Source organism: Phocoena phocoena, chromosome 8 (assembly GCF_963924675.1).
Source record: "Phocoena phocoena chromosome 8, mPhoPho1.1, whole genome shotgun sequence".
Lineage (NCBI taxonomy): Eukaryota > Metazoa > Chordata > Mammalia > Artiodactyla > Phocoenidae > Phocoena > Phocoena phocoena.
Window position 1 is genome coordinate 86,410,454 of NC_089226.1, and position 18,414 is coordinate 86,428,867.

At 35.0% G+C, this 18,414-nt stretch overlaps 1 protein-coding gene across 2 annotated transcripts in view; it reads left to right on the top strand.

Moving 5' to 3' along the window:
• Window positions 1-18,414, top strand: part of PDHX (pyruvate dehydrogenase complex component X) — a 76,346-nt gene that overhangs the window by 46,199 nt on the left and 11,733 nt on the right. The window contains exons 5-7 of one of the 2 annotated variants that reach the window (XM_065881699.1): window positions 2,099-2,197; window positions 9,116-9,290; window positions 10,904-11,051. The exons of the other annotated variant lie outside the window; for it this stretch is intronic. Coding sequence (XP_065737771.1) covers window positions 2,099-2,197; window positions 9,116-9,290; window positions 10,904-11,051 — 422 coding nt within the window. The remainder of the gene's footprint in view (window positions 1-2,098; window positions 2,198-9,115; window positions 9,291-10,903; window positions 11,052-18,414) is intronic. 2 annotated transcript variants of the gene reach the window in all.

An 18,414-nucleotide genomic window follows, 5' to 3' on the forward strand; every position in this document is an offset into this window, starting at 1 on the left:
GTGTTTGAAGTACTGAGTTTTAACTTTCCATTATCATACACAGTATTTCTGACTCCATTGCCTTGACTCCTCTATTTTCCATGAAAATCACAAGGTAGGCTCATGGATGCTTGGTACTTAATGCTCTTTTCCCTTTTGCAAAGGTAGTATACTTTGTGATTTTGTTAATATCCAGCGTTAGAAATTTACATGGATCTGAAACCCCATGGTGTAGTTTAAAAACAGCTGACCTGTGAACCTGCACAGTGTTGGCCCATGTAGTGATTTTTAAAAATTTTTTCAGTTGGTTTGTTACTAGCTAATCTTACATTAAAACCTAAAATTTCAGGGCTTCCCTAGTGACGCAGTGGTTGAGAGTCCTCCTGCCGATGCAGGGGACACGGGTTCGTGCCCTGGTCTGGGAAGATCCCACATGCCGCGGAGCGGCTGGGCCCGTGAGCCATGGCCGCTGAGCCTGCGCATCTGGAAACTGTGCTCCGCAATGGGAGAGGCCACAACAGTGAGAGGCCCGCGTACCGCAAAAAAAAAAAAAAAAAAAAATCTAAAATTTCAGTTTCTCTTGAAAAATCTGAAGATTTAGTACCATTGAGCCCATATCAACTAGAGCTGTTTCCCAGAAATGCAGAAAATGCCACATTTGTTCCTCTCCTTTTCGGAGTTATAAACTTCTGGATCTAGCCCATTTTAATCATTTTTAAAAATATGACTGTGTAGTTATTTGTGTTTGCTATTAGGCTTAAAGGTCTTATTTGAAGAGTAGACACTTATTCATGTGACCTATTGGTGTGTGTCTCAGTTTCCTTGTCTGTAGAATCAACATAATTGTGTTTGCCTCTCTTCTTTATATATGAAGTAAAAATGCTTGCATGTAAATACTAAGGACTTGAAAAAATATGTTAAGATGTAATTCAACAACAAAACAACCCAATTTAAGTGGGCAGAGGACTCAAGTGTGCATTTCTTCCAAAGAAGATGTACATATGATCAGTAAACACATAAAAAGATGTTAGGGAACTGCAAATCAAAACCACAATGAGATATCACTTTGCACTAATTAAAGTGGCTGTTATCTAAAAACAAGAAAAAAAAAAACCCAAAACAGAAAATAACAAGTGTTGCTGAGGATATAGAGAAATTAGTATTTCTGTGCACTGTTGGTGGGAATGTAAAATGGTGCAGTCACTCTGGAAAACAGAATTGCAGTGCCTCAAAATATTAAAAATAGAATTACCATATTATCCAGCACTTCCTTTTCTGGATATACTCAAAAGAATTAAAAGCAGGGTCTTGAAGAGATATTTATATACCCATGCTCATAGCAGCAGCATTCACAATTGCCAAAAGATGGAAACATCCCATATGTCTAAAATGTGCTATATATATACAATGGAATGTTAGTCTTAAAAAGGAAGGAAATGCTGACACATACTGTAACATGGACGAACCTTGAAGATATGCTAGGTAAAATAAACCAATCACAAAAGGACAAATGATGAATGATTTCATTTATATGAGTTACCTAGAGTAGTCAAATTAGTAAGGATAGAGAGTAGAATGATGGTTGCCAGGGGCTGGGAGGGATGGAGAGTTACTGTTTAATTGGTACAGAGCTTCATTTTGGGAGAATGATAAAGTTCTGGAGATGGGTGGTGGTGATGGTTGTACAACATTGTAATTGTACTTAATCCCACTCAATTATAACACCTAAAAATGCTTAAAATGGTAAATTTTACATACATTTTACTATAATAAAAAAAAACCATGAAGGAGCAACATAGTTTCTTATTGATGTATGTTATGTGGTGAGGAGCCATGTGAAAAGTGATTAGTCAAAATAGAAGCTTTCTCCCTATGAATATTTATTCTTATTAAAAGTGTTTTGAAATAATAACTAGTTAAACTTGTATGAAAATGTTTTCATAGTAAAATAAACCAGGTTAGTACAGATTAATTTATTTGACTGTCACTATCTATGGGAGCCATTTTAGCTTTATTATGTTTTAATTTTTCTAATTCTCAGCAAAACTGTGGACATTTAGATATATTTGAATCAAATATAAGTGTTCATTGGTTCCATTAATTTTCATGTTTTCTTTAGGTTCCGTTTAAGTCCAGCTGCCCGCAATATTCTGGAAAAACACGCACTGGATGCTAACCAGGGCACAGCCACTGGCCCTCGGGGGATATTCACTAAAGAGTATGTGTGTGCTTTTTGTAATAACCAGTTCCATTATTTATCATGATCATCTTTTTCTGAAAGTATTTAAAGAAGGGCTAATTTAGTGTTAAGATTTAAAAGGAAATACACTGTTCTTTTGTACTTTTAATTGCTTTTGTCAGCATAAAATGTATTTTATGCAAGGGTTGTTTTTTGAATAATTGCAGCGTTACTGAAAAATAGTTCTAATTTGATAACTAAGCCAGAACCTTAGAAATGATGATAAATGGAGAAAATTAGAGTGCAAAATGGTGAATCTTTGTATTGTTTTTAAGTTTGTATGAAATAATCATGCAATCACATTTAAATTTCTGAAGCATAGTTTAAGAAAAAAATTCATTCTTAACCCATTTGGATTTTGCTCACGTGTACGATCAAAGCAATTTCCATAGGCAGTTGGGTCTCATTTTGGATTTTCTTTTCTATTCTGTTTCTCAGTCTGTCCGTGAATTAGTACCTCACTTTTTTAGGACCACACTCCTAATTAGAAATATTTTATAGTAAGCTTTAAAATCTGATAGAGCTATCCTTTCTCTTCTTTTTCAGTAAACCAGTTTTCTTGGTTTATTTTTATTTTACTATTCTTCCAAATGAATTTTAAACAATTTGTCTAGCCCTACTGGTGGGGTTGGGCAGGAAAAGACTATGTTCTTTTTATTGGGATTGTAGCACATTTTAAATTAACTTTGGGAGAAGTGAAATCTTTATGATGTTGAGTCTTCCTGTTCAAGAACACTATGTGTTTCTATTCGTTTAACTTTTGTGTCTTTCAAGAATATGTTAAAACAGATGACCCCTGCTCTATTGAAAATTAGTCTGGTGAGGAAGACAGAGGTTAATCAAATAGGCATATGAGCTAATGTGAAATTGCTATAGTGGTGTCTGCCACATTTCTACTAGAGTAATATTAAATTTTCAAATTGAGTTAATGTTTTAAAGCAATATGCTTATTCCCTGTTTATCTACTATTAATAAAATTGATCAGTAGTATTGGGCAGAAATTTTTACGAGGTGAGGTAGAGCAAAGTTATGAAATTATTAAGTGGCAGACCAGGTGACTTTTCTTTCTTTTCATTGGATTATTTTACTCTTCATTAAAGCATTGGTTTATTGTTGGATATTTCTTTTAATGAAAGCAATACACTTTAATTCTTAGATATCCTCATTTATCTGTACTTCAGCCTTGCTGATTTGTTCATCAGACAGGTGTGTGTGGTTTTCTTATATAGTGTGAAGTTTGTGCCAACATACTCACATGAGTTGGAAATCAGCTGTTCTGACCCCTGGCTGAAAGGCAACATCCTGGACTGTGGATTTTTAATTAAAAGACTTAAAAGTTTCACTTAGTCATAAAAAATTAAAATAAAGAATCCTGATAGGTAGTTAAGCCTAGTTTTTTCCCCACATTAATCCTTATTTAGTATATACTACTTGTATCTTAATTTTGTTAATCTTCTACCAGTCCATACCTTATGAAAAAGTCTCTGTCTGTAAAAATGGGAGAAAACAACTTTCTTTATAACATGGTAGACTTACCGATATATATCTGAGGGATAAGATAAAGAGTCTATATTTAATTCATTAATTGTTGAAGATTTGGTGAAATGTAAAATAACCATAGATGTAACTTAGAAAGATCAATTTTGCAAATTTGTGAAAGATAAATTGGAGCAAAAAAAAAAAATTGAGGTAAGGAGATAAATTAATAGGCTCATAAAGTAGTCTAGCTAAGAGAGAATGAATACTCAAATGTAGGTAGGAACCTAAAAGAGAGATCACTGATGGATACAGCATTATAAGGAGAAAATCCAGAAGCCTGTAAAGGATAGAATGTAGAGCACAGACCAGGATAGCAATGAGTCAAGGGAAGAACCTGGGATTCTGTTCCAGGTGATGACATTTTGGCCCCATAAATAGACATAAGGGATTTGCAGAAGTATTTGTCTTGGTGGAATAACTAATGTGTTTGGTTTGAAGCTTATTGTCAGTGCTGACAATCCAGATATTAGAATCAGTGAGGTGAAGATGCATCTTGGGAGATAGTTTGGTACTAGAGAGGTAGGTTTGATAGATAATAAAGTGATAGTTACAGTTGAGATCATCAGTAGGTAAACATTTTAGAAGGCAAAAATTTCTCTGTTGGAGGATACCTAGGAGATGGATATAAGTCAAGGAGGAAGGGCTCTGAGAAAAGGCTCTTGAAGTTGGTGATTAGTGACCGTTTAGAGGGCAAATCAGTGGTGTGACGGCAGTGGGGTAAAGAAGTAGAGTTTTTTCTTTCCCTTCTCTTTCCGTATGTGCTTAATACATATACGATGAACAAGTATCTTTTTTAAACCCAAGTTGAAAGTTATCATAGTAGTCTGACATCTCCTAAGGAGGACAGAATGGTGTTATCTTGTTGGATACCCTAAGGAAGCACTATTACAGAGTTATGATTTTGATATCTTTGCTATCTTTGTCTGCCTATTACCCAGTCCTTTCCCTGCCCTTTAACTCCCTACTATAAGAGGGTCACCCTTCGGTCTTTAAAATGTGACATATTACAAAAGATATCATGAGGAAAATGGATCCTTAAAGCATGCATTATTGAGAATATTTACTTTGTATACTACTAAAGATACCTTGTTTCAAGTTAAACCCTGAGGTGAGCTTTGGAAAAAAAATTTGTCCTCGTGTCATCTACAGAAATGTCATCTTCTGGTAAGACTGACAAATTGCAGCCTTCAGCATAAGCTGTGCCCCAAATACCTTAGCACACGTTCTTGAAATAATGAGAGACATCCTTCCTTCTTACCTTGTCAACTGAAAGTGCAAGTAGAAGAGAAAAGTCAGTTGCAAGAACTGAGGAGGTGTCTCTGACCCATTGTATTTATGAAGAAAACCATAAGTGTCATGGTTGCTATTTTAATGTTGCATGAAAGCAAGCATATTGCTCAGAGTATATGTTGTGCAAAAGCATGTAGACTTTGCTTTGCCTGTACATGTAACTGTTTTAGGAAAACAAGTGCCAGGGACACTGTTGGAGGTTCTTGGCCTATAGCCTAACTTCTTTGGCATATCTACGTCTTAAGTCATACTTGTAGCTAATGTTTGTGTTCGTATCACAGCATCACAAATATAGTAGGCATGACAGTCATGTCTAGTATGTTTTCAGTGATACTTCTTTTTAAAACTAATTCGTAGCACACTCAAATGACTTAAGGGATCTGGTAGAGAAGGTTCTGCCTTAAGTGAATGCCCAAAGCAGAAGTAAATGGTGTATCAGTTTTTCTCTAATTTTTATAGCTTTTAATATCTACCTGATTCTTCAAGCTTAGACTGATTAATTACTTAATGGACAGAAATCATTAAAAATCTTTCTCTGCATTACAGAAACTAAATTATTGGCTGTTATTAAACAATAATTAAAATTCATACTTTATGAGGCTTATAAGTGTAAAATCAGCAATAAAAGTTTACTGTGAGCCCATGGCCAGAATTGCTTTTCTGCTTGTTTATGATTGATGACTCCTACTTACTTTTAGGGATGAACCTAAACTGCCTTTTCTTGATAAAAATAGTAAGTAATAGTAATGCTGATAGTGAAATAAGAATATGTCTATTTAGTGTGACCAACCTTTTTTAAAGTAGAATGTATTCAGGCATTATTTTAGATTTTTTTAGTCTCCTCAAGTGTTCATTGTTTTCTGTTGTTGTTGTTTGTTGGTTTGTTTGTTTTTAACCGATTACTGCGGGTACACTAGTGATCCCTGTATAAAGAAATCAATGTGTTTTGTATATGCCATTCTGATGCTAAACTTTAAAACCCAGATTAATAATAGATTTTGTTAGAGAGGTGTATTTAGTTACCTTATATGATGAAAGGGGACTAGTAATGTTAGACTGTGGCTTGTAACAGCTCTTAAACGTGAAATATCTTTTGTTAAAGGCATTTTTCTAAAACAAAAGGCCTTATCTTATATCAATGCTCACACTTTTATCTATGTGGCCAAGGTTTTGACTCATGACATAAATCCCCAGGAATTGTAGGGCAGTCATTTACTTCACATGTAAATGTTATAACAATTAACTGGAAAAATGGTGCTTTGGGTTATAAATGTCATAAGTAAATTTAAAATTAACTTCCAAATAGGAGTAAGCTTGCTGTTAAAAAGCCTTAAGAGCACATAAGCTCATTCCCCAGGACACTCAGTCTTTCTGCCATTACCATCAGGTTTGTGCCTCACCCTTGGAGAACCAGGCTTGCCTCTAGTTATGTTCCTGTTACTTTTTGTGTGGTAGGTGAAGGGCCTTTGTCTGGAGGTCCTACTTTTAGCTACTTCAGACTGGGTAGATAACTATTCTTCATTCAATCACAGAATTGCTGTTAATCTGAGATATGCTCATTTAATTCTTTCTATTCTAGCCTTTTCTTCTGAGAAAAAGTTGTTCCGACTCTGCCTAGTTTAATTGGCATACTCTGCACAGGTATTAGAAAGGTAGTAGGAAATACACAGGCTTTGGAGTTGGCCATACCCAGGTTTGGTCCCAGCCCTGGCAGCTCCTAGCTGCCTACCTCTTCAGCTTCACCTTTAAACCCTCTCCACTTTGTTCACTGCCCTCCTTCTACGCTGGGCTTCCTTCTGTTCTTAGAAGCCCTAATTTCCCTGCCTTTACACTTGTTGTTCTCTGCCTAGAAACATGCTTTTCCCAGCTGTTCTTGAGACTTGGTCCTTCATGTCCGTCCACAGAAATATTATTTCTTCAGTCCTTCCCTGACCGCCCTGTTTTAAAGTAACACCTCCTCTCACTCATGACTCTCAATCTCATTACTCTGCTTTATTTTCTTCACTATCTGTTCATTTGTTTACTTGCTTAATGTATGACTCTCCTATAGAATAACACTCCTTGTTGGGAAGTGTTTTAACATTATATTTTCAACACCTAGAGTAGAGTAGGTGCTTGAGAACTACTGACTTAGAAATGGAATTTAACCTCTTTGAACCTACTTACTCATTTATAAAGTGGGAGTAATAATACCTCCCTCACATGGCTGGTGTAAGATTACATTAACATAACCACAGTACATACACAAGAGACTCACTTTTCCACTTCTATTCCCTCTTTCAGTACTTAAAGATCAAGGATGATACAACCTTTAAGATTTCTTTGTCAGTCTGACCTCTTATCTTAAATGTCAGCTCTTTAATTTTGAAACAAGTAACTTACTTGCACTTAATGTTAAGTTCATGTATCCCTTTCTGGACCTGATATAAAAACCATAGACTCTCCTTCCTTAAAAATGTACCAGTACACATTGGGAGATCCCTCCCATGATGCCTCCCCAAGCTAGAGCATTCCTGCCTGTGTCAATTTTCTATTGCTGCATGACAAATTGCAACAAACTTAGTAGCTTAAAACAACACCCACTTATTATCTAACAGTGCTGTGGGTCAGAAGTCCTGGTCCAGCATGACTGGGTTTCCAGCTCATGGTCTCACAAGGCTGAAATCAAGGTGTCAGCCAGGGCTAGGGTCTCATCTGAAGGTTGGAGCCCTCTTCCAGGTTCACATGGTTGTCGGCAGAATTCAGTTCCTTGGGGTAGTAGGAGTCTGAGCCCTGTTTTCTTGCTTGCTGTCATCCAAGGATTGCTGTCACCTCCTGGAGGCCTCCTTCAGGTCTTTGCCACGAGGTCACCTCCATAGACAGTTCATAAATGCCTGTTTGCTTCTCCAGAGCAAGCAGGAGAATCGCCATTCAAATTTCTTCTTTTAGGAATTCCCTGTTCCTTTTAAAGAACTTACCTGATATGTCTGACCCTTTCGGGATAGTTTGCCTTTTGATTAACTCAGTGTCAGCTGCTTTGGGACCTTAATTATGTCTACAAAATCCATCACATTTGTCATGTAATGTAACCTAATCATGGCAGTGACATCTGTCATATTCACAGGCCCACCCACACTCAAGAGAGATTATATGGGGTATGTACACCAGGAACAGGAATATTGGGGCCATCTCAGAGTTCTGCCTAGTATGTGATAATATCAAATCATTAACTGTGTTTAAGAAATTTTAAAAATATAATTTGCCTTTAGATTTGTTACCCTGAAGTTGTTTTTAGACTATGTAAAACCTTTTTCATTTAAAAAAATTTTTAGATTTAAAACATTTTTAAGTACTTTAGAATTGTCAGATTAAAATTTTTGAAAAAGCTGTTTTGTTTAAGGAAGTACATGACTTTATACCACTGTAACTTCGAATGGATTGAGAGTTTGAATAGTAGTCTAATTATATCCTTTTAATAAACAAAGACACCTTTGTTTTGCAGAATAATACAAAGGCAAGTCTGTTACTTGTTTAGTTATTTTTCATTCTAAATGCTGCTATGGCTTAGGTTTATTACATTAGATTGTGCTGATAGCATTTGAGGTATGATTTCCTGGCCATAAACAAGCTTAATTTGCACCAGGATAAACAATGCTTTAGTAAATATTCTAATGAAAGTCATAGGTACAGTAAGCTTGACACTTTCTGAATGCTATATGAAAATTATTTCACAAATACCATGAATGGGGGTATAGCTTAATTTATGAATTGCTCATCTACCAAAAGACACTGCCCCCAGAAAGAAAGACTGACTTTCCTTTAAAAAATAACTGTCTACACCCAATACTTTGATAAAATCTGTTTGTTGTTTTATTTTTAAAATGTGCAAATATTGTAGCCATTGGACAAATATGAATCAGTAGAACAGGTAAGAGACAAGATTTTCTTGTCTAGCTCAAGTCGTTTTGCATTATAGCCTTGCCATCAGTATATTTCTTTATTTTCCCTTCACATCTGGCCTCCATTTTCTGAACGTTCTTATATTCCTGGTTGCTAATCATGGTTATCTAACTCCCTTCTTATCTCCAGGGATGCTCTTAAACTGGTCCAGTTGAAACAGATGGGCAAGATCACTGAATCCAGACCCACCCCAGCCCTGCCAACCATTCCCACAGCGTCTTTACCCCCACAGGCCACAGCCAGGCCATCTTATCCCCGGCCAATGATCCCTCCAGTATCAACTCCTGGACAGCCTAATGTAGCGGTAATGTCATCTGAGTAGATTTTTATTTTTCAGACTTAAGCGAGAGAGAAAATAAGAACCATTACTCTATGTTTCATGAGTTCTTTTACCAGTCCATATAGTAGTAGCTCAAAGTGATGAAGACAAAAATTCTCTAAATGTTTTGTTTTGCACATTTCCATAAACCAGATTTGTTTGTACAGTGCTAATAACTTCCAAATAGAATTATGATTCAATTTAAATTTGCCACAAGTTCCACAGTGTCAGTGCCATGTATATGCTGTATAATCGTGATACTTTTCATGTCTTTTTTTTCTTGGGTGTGATACTAATAATTGGTAGCTGATACCAGCTCCCTTTTGTGCATACGTTTTATTTTTTGACTAAGGGAGTTGATAGTCTTACTGTGAAGAACTATAGAGATTGTATAGCTAATCATTCTTTACTTCTTGGATACATGTAATAGCCCTTTTTTGTTTTCAAATTACTCCATTTTGCCTCTCTGTCTCCCTTTCTTAGTACCTTTTATGTCATTTGCTTCCCATCAGAAGAAATGCAAGATAATCAGGTTTGTTTAAAGCTGAATGGGCACTGAAAAAAATAAATAAATAAACCTACACTGCTTTTTCTGATGGAGAAATATATTCCAATATAGTATTTTAAAAGAATTAAAAACAGTACAAGTTTCACGAGAAACAGATTTTTTAAATGTACATTAATGATTCGTGACTACATACACAAAAGTTTATGAGTAATAAAATCTTATTTCTTTAAAAAGTAAGTTATTCAAATTTGAAAGATAAACCTTTAAAATTCTTACAGTATGTAGACAGCATTTATTTTATTTGATCAAGTATTTTGCTAACATAAGATGTTTAATTCCCACAGAAAGCATTTATAAAAAAAGAAGTCAGCTGTACTTTTGGCTAATTTGTATTATCATAAGTGATTGTAATCCAGCCCCAGAATGGAGTGAAGGACAAAGAAGGAATTAGACATAATTTAAGGTCCATCATGTTTTTGTTAGTGGTTCAAGGAACAGAATGGAAAAGCTACAGTAAAGTTACAGGAAGATTTTATTATCCCATTCATACTTTATGAGTTTCTTGGAAATAAGATGCTCATGTGATTTTTTAATTACAAACCAAAATAGAAATAATTTGGCAGATTATCTAGTATTTTGAATTACCTTTTTCTCATGTGTGCCATTTTTACAAGTAAAAATTGCCTGTAGTTGTTGATTTATTGATTGCCTTGAGTTTTATTAAGAAGTGATGTTTGTAACAGAAGCTACTTACAGGCTTGTAGATGATATCTCAATAAGCACACCCATGAGGGGTTTATTCATGATTTGGTACATTTCTTTTTAATCATCTTAAACATGGTAACATAGATGTTCCATTCACAACTGAAACATGAATTTTTCTGCTTTTTTTCTACAGTCATATACTATAAAGTTAAAATTCCTCGGATTTCTTATATTTCTTCTTATACTAAGAATTTTTCATAACAGTTTTACTGTATTAATTTTTATTTTCATAAGTTAGGTCATTGAGACTGGATTTCAGTTACAGTTTGTTTGCTTGTTTTTTCCAATTCTATTTATGGTTTAATGAACATGTTATTCTTTGCAGGGCACGTTCACTGAAATCCCTACTAGCAATATTAGAAGAGTTATTGCCAAGAGGTTAACTGAATCTAAACGTACTGTACCTCATGCATATGCTACTACTGACTGTGACCTTGGAGCTGTTTTAAAAGTTAGGCAAAATCTGGTCAGAGGTTAGTAAAGTTGAGTTAATGTAATACACATGCTAAACTAACTATTATGAGATCTTTTATTTATGAAATGCACATTGTGTAGCTTTTTCCATCAGTTTCATCATCTGGGCATATTTTAGCCCTAGAAGAGAATTGGTTCTCTTTTCCTATAATAAATTGGTTACATAGTATTGAATACGTCATACTTTTTGGTACGATATCTGAAGAAGCAGTTCTTAACATTTTAGAAAGTATAAAATCCAAAACTGATTTAAGAATGTTTTAGATTGTAAATATATCTTAGCTATGACTCTTTATACATTTTAACTTTTAGTTCCTCTTCAAAATGTACTTTCATGTTATTAAATTTGTAATGTTCCTTCTCCAAATCTATTAAAACTAAGGTTGCTGAGAGACATATAAATTTTTAGAATGATCTGATGTTTTATTTTTTTCTTTCCAATCTGTATGGCTTTATTTCATTTTCTTGCCTTATTGCACTGTCTAGGACCTCTGTTACAGTGATCAGTATGTGATAAAAGCAAACATTCCTGCCTTGTTCTTGATCTTGGGTGAAAGCATTCAGTCTTTAACGTTAGCTGTTGATTTTTTGGAAGATTCCCTTCTTCGTGTTGAAGAAATTTGTATTCCTAATTTGCCAAGAATTTTAAGCATGAATGGATGTTAAGTTTTTTCAAATACTTTTTGTGTATCTTTTGAAGTAACCTTTTCTTTCCTTGTTAATATGATGAATTACATTGGTTGATTTCAAATGTTGAATCACCTTTGTTTACATGAGTGATTCCTCATTAGTGAGTGAGATTAAAATTCATTTAATCATTAAAACTTTTCTCATATATTGCTTGATCCCATTTTCTAAAATTTAGCTAAGAATCTTTACACCTGTGCACATGAGAAATACTAGTCTGTCGTTTTTCTTTTATTGAGTTTTTTTTTTTTTTTTACTGGGTTTGTTATCACAGAATAAGTTGGGAAATGTTTCTTACTCCTTTATTTTCTGGAAGAGTTTGAGTAGAATTGGTTTTACTTGTTTTTTAATTGTTCGGTAGAATTTACCAATGAAGCTTTTTAGGACTGCCATTTTCTTTATGGGGATTTTTAACTACAAATTCAACTTTTAAAATAGATTAAGAGTTATTATTTTTTCCTGAATGACCTTTGGTAGCTTGCGTTTTTCAAGGAATTTGTTTATGTCTTCTAAGTTATCAAATTTATTGGCATTAAGTTGATCATATTACCTTATTATACTTTTAACATCTATGTATACAGTTGGCCGTTCATATTCACAGCTTCTGCATCTGTGAATTAAACCAACCATATTTTTTTTTAATTCCTGAAAGCTCCAAAAAGCAGAACTTGAATTTGCCATGCACTGTTAACTATTTACATAGCATTTACATCATATTAACTATTACTAGTATTCTAGAGATTTAAAGTTTACGGGAGGATTCATGTAGGTTATATGCAAATACTACACCATTTCATGCAAGGGACTTGAACATTCTCGGATTTTGGTATCCAAGGGGTGTCCTGAAACCAGTTCCCCTCGGATACGGAGGGATGACTGTAAAGGAGATGAGATTACCATTTTTTATATTAGTGGTTTGTCTTCTAACTTTCTTGGTCAGTCTGGAAAGAGGTTTATCAATTTTATTGATCTCTTTAAAGAATCAGTTATTTGATTTTACTAACTTTTTCTATTTCTATAATTTTGTTTTTATTGATTTTTACTCTCATCTTTATTATTTCATTTTTTCTATTTGCTTTGGGTTTAATTTGCCCTTTTTTTCCCTAGTTTCTTAAGGTGAAAATCGATGTCAATATAATATGATAAACTTTATTTCTAACGTAAGCATATGATACTTTTAATTTTAAGTTTAAGCAGTGCTTCAGCTGTATCCCATAAATTTTGGCATGTTTTATTTTCCTTCCTACTCAGTTCAAGATGTTTTCAAATTTCCCTTGTGATTTCTTTTTTGATTAATCAGTTATTTAGAAGTATAAGTTTAATTTCCAAATATTTAGGGACTTTTCACTTTTCTTTCTTTTATGATTTCTAGTTTAACTCCACTGTGTTTAGAGAAGACACTTTGTATGATTTAAATCTTTTTAAGTTTGTTGAGATTTATTTTATAGTCATAATGTTACCTGGTCCAAACTCATACTGCTCACTGCACAACACGCCAATAAATTGAGAGACGAGATGTTAGGGCAAGTAATAGCACTTTATTCAGAAAGTCAGCAGACCAAGAAGATGGCAGACTGTGTCCCAAAGAACCATCTTACCCGAGTTAGAATTCAGGCTTCTTTTATACTAAAAGGGTAGGGGATGTGCTGGAATCCTTTGTTCTTACAGTGCCAGGGTGGGTCTGGTCAAAATGTTCCTGTAAACCTCCAATAAGGCAATTGCTTTCTGCTCTGCAACTTTTTATCTCTATGTGAATGGAAAAGTGTTACACCTTTAAAGTTCAAGCCTCTGCCTGCAGAGCATTGAGAAAGGGCTATTATGTATATTTCAGGCTTTAGGCAATATTCTTTTACAAAGGTGCAGAGCCAGCACAACTAAGCACAGGCAATGGAGCACAAAGGTTAGTGTCCTTGAAAAGAATGTGTGTCCTACTTTTGAGGAGTGTTTTATGAATGTTGGTTAGGTGAAGTTGGTTGATACTATTGTTCTTACCTTCTGTAAACTTACTGATTTCCTGTCTCTTTGTTTTATTAATTCTTGAAAGACAAGCCTTAAAATCCTTAATTATAATTGTAAATTTCTCTGTTTCCCCTCTTAGTTTTTATCAGTTTTTGCTTCCTGTATTTTGAAGGTCTGTTATTAGGCATATACACATTTAGGATTTTTATGTTTTCTTGGTGAATAGACCCATCATGTTATGTCCTGTTTGTTCCTGGTATAATATTCCTTATCCTCAAACCTCCTTTGCCTGATATTTGTATAGGCATTCCAGATTTCTCTGATTAGTGTTTTTATATTATGTCTTTTTAGATCTTTTTACTCTGAATGTATGTGTATCTTTATGCCTCACAGATATCATGAGTTCAGTTCCAGACCACCACAATAAAGCAAATATTTCAATAAAGCAAGTCACACTTTTTTTGGGGGGGTTTTCCCGTGCATATAAAAGTAATGTTACACTATACTATAGTCTGTTAAGTGTGCAGCAGCATTATGTCTAACAATACTTTATTGCTAAAAATGCTAACCACCATCTGAGCCTTCAGCTGGTGGAGGGTCTTGCCTTGATGTTGAGTGCTGTGGACTGATCAGGGTGGGAGTTGCTGAAGGGTGGGGTGGCTGTGGGCATTTTTAAAAGAATAAGACAGCAGTGAAGTTTGCTGCATTGATTGACTGACTCTCCTCTCACAAACGACTCTATGTAGCAGCGATGCTGTTTGATAGCATTTTGTCCACAGTGGAGCTTCTTTCAAAAGCGGAGTCAATCTTCTCAAACCCTGCTGCTGCTTATCAACTAAGTTTATGTAATATTCTGAATCCTTTGTTGTCATTTCTACAGTCTTCACAGCATCTTCACCAGTAGATTCCATCTCAAGAAACCACTTTCCTTCCTTATCAGTAAGAAGCAACTCCTCATCTGTTCAAGTTTTATCATGAGATTGCAGCAATTCAGTCATATCTTCAGGTTCTACTTCTAGTTTTCTTGCTGTTTCTTCCACATCTGCAGTTATTTCCTCCACTGAAGTCTTGAACCCCTCAAAGTCATTCATGAGGATTGGAATCAGCTTCCAAACTCCTGCTAATGTTGATATTTTGACCTCTTTCCATGAATTACAAATGTTCTTAATGGCAGCTAGAATAGTGAATCCTTTCCAAAGTTTTTCAACCTACTTTGCCCAAGTCCATCAGAGGAATCACTATATATGGCAGCTGTAGCCTTATGAAATGTTTCTTACAAGGACTTGAAAGTCGAAATTATGTTTGATCTGCGGGCTGCATAATGGATTGTTAGCAGGCATGAAAACAACATTAATCTTGTTGTACATCTCCGTCAGAGCTCTTGGGTGATGTGGTGCATTGTCAACGAGCAATCATATTTTAAGATGAATCTTTTTTTCTGAGCAGTAGGTCTCCACCGGGAGCTTAAAATATTCAGTAAACTGTTTTGTAAACAGTATGTAAACTGTATGCTGTCATACAGGCTTTTTTGTTCCATTTATATATAGAGCACAGACAGAGTAGATTTAGCATAATTCTTAAGGGCCCTAGGATTTTCGGAATGGTGAATGAGCCCTGGCTTCAACTTAAAGTCACCAGCTGCCTAACCGGAGAGTCAGCCTATCCTTTGAAGTTTTGAGGCCAGCACTGACTTTCTCTAGCTATGAAGTCCTAGATGACATCTTTCAATAGAAGGCTGTTTCATCTACATTGAAAATCTGTGGTTTAATGTAGCCATCTTCCTTAATGTTCTTAGCTAGATCCTCTGGATAACTTGCTACAGCTTCTTTTCCAGCACTTACTGCTTCACCCTGCACTTTCATGTTATAGAGATGGCTCTTTCCTTAAACCTCATGAACCAACCTCTGCTGGCTTCAAACTTTCCTCTGCAGCTTCCTCACCTCTCTCAGCCTTCACAGAATTGAAGAGTTAGGGCCTCGCTCTCGATCGGGCTGTGGCTTAAGGGAATGTTGTGGCTGGTTTGATCTTCTATCCAGACTACTCAGACTTTCTTCCTATCAGCAATAAGGCTGTTTTGCTTTGTTATCATGTATGTGTTCTCTGGAGCAGCACTTTTAATTTCCTTCAAGAACTTTTCCTTTGCATTCATTTGCAACTTGGCTAATTGTTTAGTACTAGAGGCCTAGCTTTCAGCCTACCTTGTCTTTCAACATGCCTTCTTCACAAAGCTTGATCACTTTTTGCTCTTGATTTAAAGTGAGAGATGTGTGACTCTTCCTTTCACTTGAACACTTAGAGGCCATTGTATGGTTATTAATTGGCCTAATTTCAACATTGTGAATCTCAGGGAATAAAGAGACCTGAGGAAAGGGAGACAGGGGAACAGCCAGTCAGTGGAACAGTCAGAACACACGCAAATATTTATCGATTAAGTTCACCTTCTATGTGTGTGGTTCGTGGCACCCCAAAACAATTACAATAGTAACGTCAAAGATCACTGATCTCAGATCACCATAACAAATATAGTAATAATGAAAAAGTTTGAAATTTTGAGAGAATCACCAAAATATGACAGAGACATGAAGCGAGCAAATGCTGTTGGGAAAATGGCACCAGTAGACTTCCTTGAAGCAGCGTTGCCACAAACTTTCAATTTGTTAAAAAAAAAACAAAAACAAAAAAACCCCATCACAATATCTGCAAAGGGCAGTAAAGCAAAGCACGATAAAATGAGGTATGCCTGTATTTAGATGGTTCCTTGCAGACAGCATATAATTGGTTCTCACTTTTTTAATCCAATCCTGTGGTTTCTTTTTATTAAGATTTAAACTATTCACATTTAATGATTTGTTCTTTGTTTTTCCTTTGTAAAATTTTCTTTTGTACCATTTATTGTCCTTTGTTTTTGTCCCATCATTCTTCCTGTTTCTTATCTCATTTTGGATTATTTATGATTCCATTTTATTTCTTTTTACTCTCTCTCCTCTCATTATTTATTTATTCATGTTTGTTTATTTTTGTGGTTCCTTTAGGGTTTACAGTATAATTCTTTATCACATCTACCTTCATATTTTTATTGCACCACCTCATGTATAATGTAAGCACCTTACAGTATGCCTGTATTCCCTCCCTCATCCTTTATGCTGTTATTCTTATGCTTTACTTCTACATATGATGTCAGCAGAATATATGTATAATTTTTTTTTACTTTAGCAAATCAACTATATTTTAAAGTTTTTAAAATGAGGGGAAAAAATGTCTTTTTATACTTGTATGTATTTTTACCAGTTTCGTCATTCTTCATTTCTTTGTACAGAACCAGAGTGCTAGCTATCTGCTATCATACTTCTGCCTGAAGAACTTTCTTAATGTTTCTTGTGATACAGGTTGGCTGGCAAAAAATTCTTTCAGTTTTTGTCTGGAAAAGTCTATTTCTCCTTCATTTTTTTCCATCCCTTGAATTATGAATTCCGGTGAAATATACATAACATAAAATTTACCATCTTAACCATTTTTACGTTTACAGTTCTGTGGTATTAAGTACATTCATACTGTTGTGCAGCCATTGCCACCATGCATGTTCACAAAACTCTTCACTGTGTAAAACTGAAGACTACACCTGTTAAACAGTAACTCCCTGTTCCCCTTTCCCCTCAGCCTCTAGCAGCCACTATTTTACTCTCTGTCTGTGTGAATTTGACCACTCTGTATCTCATTTGAGTGGACTCATACAGTACTTGTCCTTTTGTGACAGGCTTATTTCACTTAGCATATTGTTCTCAAGGTTCATTCACAATGAGCATATGTTAGAATTTTCATCCATTTTAAGACTGAATGATATTCCATTTTATGTATATACCACATTCTATGTATTCATTTATCTGTCAATGGACAGTTGGTTGCTTCCATCTTTTGATTTTTATGAATATGCTTCTGTGAACATGGATATACAGATATCTCTTTGCATCTCTACTTTCAGATCTTGTGGTTGTATCCCCAGAAGTGTTACTGCTGAATCATATGGTAATTCTAACCCTAACTTTTTGAGGAACTCACATACTATTTTCTGTTGTGGCTGCATCATTTTACATTCTTATCATCAGTGCAAATCAGGGTCCCAGTTGCTCTGTATCCTCACTAACACTTGTTATTTCTGTGATTTTGATAGTAGTCATTCTAATGGGTGTGTCTCCTTCATTTTTGAAAGATACTTTTGTTGGGTATAGAATTTTGAGTAAATAGGTTTTTTTCCCCCAGTATTTTTACTTAAAGATACCATTCCATTATCTTCTGACTTGCAGAATATCTGCTGCCATTCTTAATCTGTGTTTCCCTGTATATAATGTTTTCTTTCTCTCTGGTTGCCTTCAAGATTTTCTTCAATAGCAGCTTGACTATTGTATGCCTAACATTTTTTGTTTTTTGTTTTTTGTTTTTTCCCTATTGCATTTATCCTGTCTGGGTTTCTCTCAGCTTCTTGGATTTGTGGTTTGTTGTCTTTCATTAATTTTGGAAAACTCCCAGATACAGTTATTTTTAACTATACCTTCTGCTTCATGTGTTTTCTCCTTGGAACTCTAATTATAAATGTTAGACATAATTGTAAAGCTTAGATGTAACCTCAGCTCCCTAATAAGCTCAAGAAAGTTATGATTTTGTAGTTTATGTTACTTTTCCTCCCACCCTATTTGGATGGGCACAACTTTCTCTTGTGGC